The following is a 10,305-nucleotide window of genomic DNA, read 5'->3' as shown; positions in this document are numbered from 1 at the left end:
AGAGGCGTCAAATCACACGAGCGCGGTGGCCATTCGACCGGTCCATTTCTGGAAATAATGCGCTCATCGAACTTACTCTTCAACAAACCAATTGTAGCGTGTGTTGTGTGGCTTGTGGTCCCGTCCTGTTGAAACCACATGTTGTCTAAGTCCATACCATTCAATTGCGGTCAAAAATAATCGTTTATCATGTCGCGGTATCGATTTCCATTCACAGTAACGTGGCGATCGTTCTCGTCAACGAAAAAATATGGGCCAATTATATGTCATTGATGAAAGGACCGCTTTATGAAAGGAAGGTTTGTGTTATTGTGAACTAAATAAGTAAATAAGCAGAAGGCTCAGCTGATAATTTGCTACCGTCGAAGTTATTTCGCATAGATCGGAAGTATGGCACTCATCAGAGGACTACAGAAACAATTATTATTCATTTTTATTTTATTATTATTCATTTATATTTTGTCAAGTACTTTGCCGCATAGAACCATGTTTTTTTTCTTTAAGTCTTTTCTTAAAATCCAATCGACAACTGACAAACTTGGTTCTTGGTGACCTTCATTTCATTTCATTTCGATAAGAACAATAAATATGAGAGAGGCTGATCGATTTCAGCGGGGCCCGAAACATGGAAATCTGCAGCACCAGATTCCAGCATAAGCAAATACACCAAGCAACGTGGCTGTCTCCTGATCGAAAAACGCGAAACCAGATCGACCATGTTGTGATAGATCCGAGGACCCATTATCGACTCGGATCATTACCTTGTTGCAGCCAAACTACGCACACGCAGCCAAAAACGTACATCTAACTGAGCAAAAAATGTTCGACATCGAAAAGCTGCAATCACAACAGACAGCCAGAAGATTCGCCACTCGACTCTCACTCCTGCTCTCAGAGAGTATTGCCCAACAAACCGGTATGCACGAGCAATAGAGCAACATATCTCATTATCAAGGTACCGCGAGCGAAGAAGAAATCGGACTCTGAGAAAAGATGCTGCCTATAGAGCCACGCTGCGATCGGGCGCAACGCGAGCCATGTGGGATCGCTACCGAGCGCTAAGAAAGGAAGAGAGACATATTATCCGACAGAAGAAACTGGAGGCCGAAATACGTGAGTGCGAGGAGCTTGAGATGCTAGCCAATAGGAACAACGCTCGAAAATTCTACCAGAAAGTGCGGCGGCTTACAGAAGGTTTCAAGATCGGGGCGTTTTCCTGTAAGAACAAAGAAGGCGATCTGATGACTGACATCCAAAGAATACTTAAGTTATGGAGGGAACATTTCTGGAACCTGTTAAACAGTGACAGCTGCGCATGTCAGAGAGAACGCGAAAATCCCGATACCCCAATCGTTGACGACGGAATTGTCGTTCCGCTACGACCATGACGAGGTGAGAATAGCGATAACGCGGCTAAAGAACAATAAAGCCGCGGGCGTCGACAGACTACCGGCTGAGCTATTCAAACATGGTAGCGAGGAGCTGGTAAGGGGCATATCAGCTTCTATGCAAAATATGGTCCGATGAAAGCATGCCTGCCAATTGGAATTTAAGTGTGCTCTGCCCAATCTATAAGAAGAGTGATCCTGCACTCTGTGCCAATTACCGCGAGTTTAGTCTTCTAAATATTGCCTATACGGTTCTAGCGCGCATATTGTGTGAAAGGTTGAAGCCCACCGTCAACCAACTGATTGGACCTTATCAGTGTGGCTTCAGACCTGGAAAGCATACCATCGACCAAATATTCACAATACACCAAATCGTGGAAAAGACCCATGAAAGGAGAATCGAAACACACCATCTTTTTGTCAACTTCAAAGCTGCATTCGACAGTACGAAAAAGAGTTCCATCTATGCCGCGATGTTTGAATTTAGTATACCTGCAAAACTAATACGACTGTGCAAGATGACGTTGCTCAATACCAGCAGCGCCGTCGGAATTGGGAAGGACCTCTCCGAGCCGTTTGATACCAAACGAGGTTTTAGACAGGGTGACTCTCTGTCGTGTAACTTCTTTAACCTGATGTTCGAAAGGATCGTACGAGCCGTAGAACTTAATCGCTCAGGCACAATATTTTATAAGAGCCTAAAATTGTTGGCGTATTCCGATGATATTGATATCATCGGCCTTAACAACCGCGCTATTAGTTCTGCCTTCTCCAAACTGGATAAAGAGGTAAAGCGAATGGGTCTGGGGGTGAACGAGAACAAAACGAAGTACCTCCTGTCATCAACCAAACAGTTGGCGCACTCGCGTGCTGCACCCACATCACTGCTGACAGTTATGATTTAGAACTTGTGAATGACTTCGTATATTTAAGAACCAGCATCAACACCGATAATAACGCCAGCCTGGAAATCCAATGTAGAATATCTTTTGCCAACAAGTGCTGCTTTGAAATTCAAATAAATAATTTCGTTTATTTTAATTTGTAAGTCGTCTATTAACTTATACACAAATACATATGTACATATGCACATACTTATTTATTCACTATATTCCACTCAAAGTTTTTCAATTGATTAAAAAGGCATACAAGTTTTCATTTCCTGCCTTTAATCAATATCAGTCAATTTAAACCTTAACGGTATATTTGGCATATTGATTAACACACTCTTGAAAGCGTTATCGGTGGGATAATTGAATTCTATATTAAAATTCCTAACTAATCTTGCTATTCCTGCCTCCACTTCCAATTCACTTATTCGACGCCCCACACATATTCTTGGCCCAAAGCCGAATGGCAAGTAAACGAACGGGCTGCTCGGTTTTAAAGACTGTGCACACTTGGTTGCTGCTGCTGTATTCGGCTCGTGGTCTTCCTCACCAGATCGTAGCCAACGTTCTGGCAAATATTCCAAGGGACGTGCAAAATAACGTTCGTTCGCTTGTAAAGTCGAGAAAATCATGCTCACCAAAGTACCTTTAGGCACACGATAACCGCTTAAAACGAGATCGTTTTGTGGCACTCGCATATTTCCGATCGTGATTGGGTAGACCCGCAGTGATTCCTTAAGGCAAGCGCGTAGATAAGGAATGTTATTCAATGCATCTGCTGCGAATTTGCTATTCTTTCGTGGAAGTACACGCATTACTTCTGCCCGTAATCGCGCTTGTTTTTCGGGATTCTTCGCTAAACAGAATAAAGCCCCTGCAACTAAGCTGGTTGTCTGTTAATAAATTAACTGTATTTATATTACAATAGTAAAAAAAATTGAAAATAGTGTGAGTGACGAAGGAAAATACATAAATTCTTTACCGTATCCACGCCCGCCATCATCATATCCATAGCCATAACTGCCGCTACTCTGTCGTTTCGCTTTATCAGCCTCTCCAAAACGCTCTTCTTGTGCTCTGGTTGTTCGATGCCCTGCTGCTTTTCCACCTCTAGTTTTCTAACTGCCTCCGTTACAAATTTCCATGTTACACTTTTGATATCATCCATTGCTCGCATGAGACGTCTAAATTTTGGTGTGGCTACCACCCGCCACAATGTAGGCTTGTATTCCAAATCGAAAGAGAGTTCCATGAAATCATTTAAGGCCGAAAAGAGCTTCAAAACTTCTGAGGAATTTTCACTGTCATCTCGCAGCAAGCCAAGTTGCTTGTCAAGTGCTACAATAGCAACCGACTCCAGGGCCCAGCGTTGAAGATATTCCTTAAAATCGTCTGGCATTTCCAAGGTATCGGGATTGCGTATTAAACGGATTCTGCTGACAGTAAATTGAATAAAAAGTTGCATATGCAGGATTATCGGGAGAGTCAACGTAGGTACTTAAGGGCATTATTGTTTGGGTAATTTCTGATGAATTTTCTTATATGACATGATGTCTAAAAGCTAACCATTTTCAAGATATTGGAATTGAAAAATTATTTAATAAATTATTTTGTTTTGCTTATATGCCCACTTTCTTTAAATGTTAGATCAAGATCCTGATTTATTTTTCCTATTTTTAGCTAAAGGTTATGTAAATTAATAAAAATCATAAATACAATTTTTAACCCAGCCCTGATAGCGAAAAATCCTAAATTTAAATTTTTATTGAGCAGTCATTTTTAACTAATTATTTCTTCATTCACCTTATTAAAAAGAAAAAATATACGTATATTTTCTGCAAATTATATAAAAAACTAGTATGGCTTTAACTAACCCAAAAAGTACAATATAATATTCTAAGAATAATATAATTGAATAGACTTTGTAGGTAGTCCAACACAATGAAACATCGGTTCCAAACACTACCTGTTTGGTGGTTATCACGACTGACGTTTCTACGCTAACGGAACGACCGGATTTATATGCGGCCAAGAATTGCTGCCCCAACAATATTCCCTAAACATACGATTGCTCAATAAGTTTGCGGTTCGATAAGAAAACACAATTTTATGGTTTGAAATACAGTTTATTATTTATAGAATTTAATTATATAATTTATGAATTCCATCCCTGAAGGGAGAATCTGCACGGGCTGCAAAATACGTTTCCACAGCTGTTATGACCTCATCATTTGATGAAAAATGAATTTTTTAGGTCTGGAAATAGATGGAAGCCCCCGGTTCGAACTTTAATTCATGGATTTTAGCCATTGTCAAAGTGCGCTTGTGACACGGTGCGTTGCCCTAATGAAACAATTTTTTTTTTCTTTTGCAAACTGAATTTTTTTTCACGAACTTTTTCCTTCACCTGTTCTAAAAAGTTAGAATAATATTCAGAATTTATTGTTTCGCACCACTCTTTAGGATTTTGTTTTAATTTAGAGTCATGGTGATAGGCCCAAACCTCATACATGGTGATTATTCGATGCAAAAAAAAGCGCTTTATCCTTCAAATACTCTAATTGTTGCACACAGCTTTCTGAAACCCAAAAACTTCAGTCAACATGTTGCTTGCACTGCCGAATGAGATGTCTAGAGCTTCTACTAAATCTCTTTTAGTCACTCGACGATAATCCGTATTCTTTTAAGATCTCTTGTGTTGTTGCTATTTTTGGATGTCCTTAACATGAATCTTCAAGGTTTATACGACCACATTTAAATTCAGCAATCCATCTTTCTACTGCACTGATTGATGGCGAAGAGTCCTTATACACTTTCAAAATTCATTCATAAATTTCCTTTTTCCTTCGCTTTTAAAGCTTCCGAAATCAAAAATTCAATCCGCAGGTTACTTGATTTTTCCATTGTAGAAAATACTGTGACACGTCTTGGTAAACAAAGAGAGAATTGACAGCTTCAATATTTTAAATACTCATTCTCTATAGATATTTTTCAGGATTTTTTTTTTAAGAAAATAAAATGCGATTATTTTGATTTTATAGTATGACATCAAATAGTATACAAAAACAATTTTGTAATATAGTATTGTGGCACCAAAGTAAACGCCTTAGGAAAAAGATAGGTGGCTTGCCAAAAGTAGTTTGGTGCTTCAGGACATCTGATTTATCTGAAATTTTCATCAGTTATTCCACACATCAGTAGTTCTGGCAGGTGCTACTTTCGTTTCTTTTTAGCCCTTACTTTCCATATTACACTCTGATTTCCACCCGAAAAATATACCTTTTTTTAAAAGTCCGCCAGTTTGTTATTTTTCAAAAAAATGTTCCCATTGTAGCACCTGCAAGAATGGCAAGCTTTCGGAATAATAATCAGTTTAACTTTATCGTTTCAGATGTCCTGAAGAGCTAAAATCCTGTTGATAAGCCACCTTTTTTACTTTGGTGCGACACTACCATAAAAAAAAAGTAAAAAAAAAATTTTTTTGTATACTATTTGATGGCAATAATAACATACTACATATAAAATTATTTTTATTATTTTCTTAAAAAAAATCCTAAAATATATCTATAAAAAATGAGTATTTGACTAGACTACTACCTGAAATATTGTAAAACTTCACATACGTTCATATGAGATTGTAGAACAAGAATTGGTTAGTAACAACGTCCTCTCTTATCGAATCGCAATAGTCCGGGAGCCAGGGGTCATTTTGACCTTATCATCCCATGCCGACTGATTTTAATACTGAAAATGGTGCCTCATTCAATGGATGACGAAATCAACCGTCACCTGGTCCAGTAGCAGTGGGTACGTGCGTGGGATGCTGCGAAACATGTCGAAACAAATTTTTAACAACTCATTTTATACCGGCTGAAATTTTTTTCATGTATTGTTGACATTTAGTAGAATAAAAAAAAAATAGTCAGCTGCGCGGTAGAGGGGGAAAACACGTCAGCTGAACAGGTAAACTTGTAAAAAAAAATTGAAAAGTAAAACTACTTATGACCATTGAAATTTTTTTACATAATTTTGGACACATATGAAAATATGATAATGATGGTCAGCTGCATTTATAGCGGTGGGAAGACCGTCAGCCGAAGCAAGATTGTATCATTGCGTTCAACTGACGTATTTTCCCCCCTCTACGGCGCAGCTGACTAATTTTTGTTTTTATTCTACTAAATGTCAGCAATACATGAAAAAAATTTCAGCCGGTATAAAATGAGTTGGTAGAAATTTTTTTCGACACATTTCGTACCCTCCCACAATCACACCTACCGCGGGTGCGCCAGCTGACGTTTAGTTTCGTTATTCATAAAAGCTAAATCACAAGTATAGTCAAGAATTTAACGGTATAAAAACGCAGTCTAAAATCGACCCCTGGCTCCCGGACTACAAGACTTATTGAACAACCTGCTATATGGGGAGTGTTTATGCTGGTATGTGTGCATGTCTGCGTTTGCGATTTATCCGTAGTAGATATGCTACACAAAACCTGTTTCTTCTTCAGGCTGAGTGACTTGGCTTGTAAGCTGGTTTTTGATCTCTGTTTGTGAATATGGCAACGTATGACAGCAATAACAATGAGGAATAGGCTGGCATTCTATGTGACATATTCAGAAGAGTTTTGTATGAAAGAAAATGCTCAATATCGTTTGCGAAAAAAATTCCCAAAAATCAACGCGATATTTGGATCACTTCAAAGTTTTTATATTATTTTTATATTATATTATAAGTGAATGAGCTGTACAACTACTTACGCTGAAGTTTTATGAAGATTCTAATAAAAATAAGCATTGATGATAATGTTTACAAATTTGTTAAATTTTTGTGAATGTTCTACAAAGTTTGGAAGTTTGATTTGTAAGGTTTTTATTATACAATTAACTATACTTTCATAGAAAATTCACGAAAAAAAAAAAATAAAAACGAAAAATATTCCGAATATAGTAAAATCACAAAGTGACTTCATACAAGTGTGTGTGTATGTAGGCATTTAGCGTTTATGACTTAAAATACATATATGTATTGTATTATGTACCTATCGACAAATTCCTGATTCACTTGTGCCATTTTGCTGATATACATATTCACGTTCTTCGGCTTCATAAGTATTGGATTTATAATCGTACGAAATGAGCTCCATTGCTCGCCATGCCTGCAAGTATTGAGAACGTCACATTCACAACAAAACATATTGCTTACATTGCTTCAAACGTACGTCGCTATTACACCTTCTACGCCCTCAAAAAAATCCGCGCGCAGCTTATTGCGATAATAGCGTACAGCTTCCGAGAATGGCCTTATCGGCCATGCACCTTCGTTGCGAAAAAGATTTTCGAAATCGTCTGGATTGTGTGTCACTAAGATGCTGGGTCGACCTGGCATAGCTGGCATGAGGAAAATAGGTCCATAATCCTTCAGCATAGCTGTGGCTAGCTGACTGAAATCTAATTTGGAATACGGGCCACCTGGTAAAAATTTACTTATGAACTTAAGTGCGCTATCTTTAGGTATCTCGCTAAATGGACGTGCCCTCTGCCATTCCAAGGCTACATCTGTTGGTTGGTTTTCAGTGGAGAGCTTGCTGACGCATGATTGTTGATAGAGCTGGGCCTATTAAAATTTTCATATATGGTATATCTATATATGGCATGGAGTGTATCTACATATAGGTATATATATAATATATTTTAAGATTATTCACTCCGAAAAGCAATCATACTAGGGCATGTAGATAAGCAAAATCACCCATCCGCATATATGTAGATGTATAAGAATACACATATGTATATATGTATTGTAATATGCGATGTGTATTAGAGCGAATCGATTTATTAACTGCATTTTTTATTGATTTATTTATTTATGTGGTATGTACCATAAAATTTACCTTTCTGATAGCCAGGGAGCAATCAAGGCTCTTAACTCTTTCCGGGCTACATCGAAACTGGTGCCGGAAAATCTTGATAAGCTGAATATCTTAAGCAAGAACAATCAGGTCCGTATCCTATGGGTTCCATTATTTCCACATAGGATTACTGGGAACGAAATGGCAGATAAATTAGCTAGCGACAGTCTCCCCATTTATAGACCCAGAGCTATTTTGTGGCCTACGAAAAGGTAACTTCTCCTCTCTTATTTACGAAGTAGAGGAAAGACAAAGAAGTTCATACTGGGACAATCTAACAGATTTATCGTAATCAAAGTCAATGAGAGAGCTTGAATGGCATCGTGGCCAGCACTGACGCATAAGCAATAAAAATGCTTGGGTAAATATATTCAAACTGCTACATCCTGTAGAGTCATATTGGTTCATTTTTGGAACGAAACTTACAAAAAGACTGAATACAATCTTTTCTTTTTCAATATGTATGGGCGGATACAACTTTTTCTTGACTATGTTTCGGCGACTGAAGTATTGAACTTTACTAGCAATTTTGAATTTTACTGGCGATTTTACACAAAAAAGGGTCACTGGAATTTTAGTTACCTCCTACCTATGTGATAAGTTTTTTTGAAGAAAATAAATGTACTTGATTTTGGGTACGTAAAATTCAGTTTAGATGATTATTTTGTTCAAACCCATTGTTAGGCCGTTCCTTTTTGAATTCATTAATGTTTCACTATACTTTGCATCCGCTTATTTGTTTTAAGTTAAAGGAATGGTCAATAGTAAAATCGATCCGACCTAATTTACTTTTCTTGCCTTTGCGCGAAGTTTTCACTTAGTAAGTATTTTGATTAAATTTCATAAGTTGCTTCACATTCACCTGCTTTGTTGCTAACAAACGTGAAGTGGTTGCTTTGATATTTCTTGTTATGCTTCCTCCTTTGCGTGCCGTTACAAAATTTGCTTTTACGGAAAGCATTTTTAAGGTTAAGATAAGTAACTTAAAGCGACCACTGTTCCAATTCAACTGAAAGTCTCTTTTTTGAATCAGTTTGTAATGGCTTTCGGCGGCCACAAACTCGCATACTCCCAAACAAGAAGTTTTTGCGAACATCCAGCTGTAATCTTATGTATATATATAAGTATTTAGATGCACTCCAATTACTCTCGATTTCCATATTTATATATTATATATATATATATTGTATGTTATCAGTCATGTATAATAATGCAACCAGAAATGTATCGGTTTATGTTAAAGCTGAAATAATAGCAGAGAAAATTATAAATGTCATATGCGTGGTAGTGACTTTCTTTTCCTCTTCCTCTGCTACCATCAGCTGATAGCGCATCGAGTGCTTTCAGAGCCGGAGCGTTTGTATCCATTCGGACGACGTGACCCAGCCAACGTAGCCGCTAGATCTTTATCCGCTGCGCCGTCGTCGTAAAGCTCATACAGCTCATCGCTCCATCGCCTGCGATATTCGTCTTTGCCAACGAGCAAACGTCCAAAAATTGTCCTCAGAATCTTTCTCTCAAAGACTCCAAGCGTCGCTTCATCGGATGTTGTCATCGTCCACGCTTCTGCGCCATACGTTAGGACGGGCATGATGGGAGCCTTGTTGAGTGTTAGTTTTAATCGTCGAGAGAGGACTTTACTACTCATTTGCCTACATAGTCCAAAGTAGCACTTGTTGGCAAGAGAGATTCTACATTTGGTTTCAAGGCTGCCCTAATGCTGATTCCTGGGAGAAGTATCCTCGAAATCATAAGTGTCAACAGTGACGAGGGTGCCGATACGCGAGTGCGCTGACTGTTTGTTTGATGACAGGAGGTACTTCGTTTTGTCCTCTTTCACCACCAGACCCATTCGCTTTGGCTCTTTATCCAGTTTGGAGAAGGCAGAAGTCCGCTTTTAGGTTTACACGTGCCACTTTGTTCACTTGGCCACTTGAGCTACTTCCGCCACTTCTCCAATTAAATCGCAGTTATTTAAAGTACGGCGAATGCGCATTCCGTCTCGTTTACCATTTGTTTTGCCTTCTCGAGTTCTTTATTTACTTTGCACTCATTTCTTTTTATTTTACAAATCAACGCATACACAAACAACAACGACAACAGCCAGAACAAGTGC

The 10,305-nt window shown here is 38.3% G+C and overlaps 1 protein-coding gene across 1 annotated transcript; it reads right to left on the bottom strand.

Moving 5' to 3' along the window:
* Window positions 1–2,444: 2,444 nt before the first annotated feature.
* Window positions 2,445–9,177, bottom strand: LOC128859057 (probable cytochrome P450 12a5, mitochondrial). The gene is made up of 5 exons (XM_054095750.1): window positions 9,052–9,177; window positions 7,500–7,894; window positions 7,320–7,436; window positions 3,261–3,711; window positions 2,445–3,171 (listed from the first exon to the last, which is right to left on the bottom strand). Exons 1-5 carry the CDS (start codon window positions 9,148–9,150, stop codon window positions 2,557–2,559), a joined length of 1,677 nt encoding a protein of 558 aa, XP_053951725.1. The 5' UTR covers window positions 9,151–9,177; the 3' UTR covers window positions 2,445–2,556.
* Window positions 9,178–10,305: the final 1,128 nt, after the last annotated feature.

Source organism: Anastrepha ludens, chromosome 2 (assembly GCF_028408465.1).
Source record: "Anastrepha ludens isolate Willacy chromosome 2, idAnaLude1.1, whole genome shotgun sequence".
NCBI lineage: Eukaryota > Metazoa > Arthropoda > Insecta > Diptera > Tephritidae > Anastrepha > Anastrepha ludens.
Note: the sequence above shows the minus strand (reverse complement) of the source record. Positions and strands in the feature narration are given on the sequence as shown.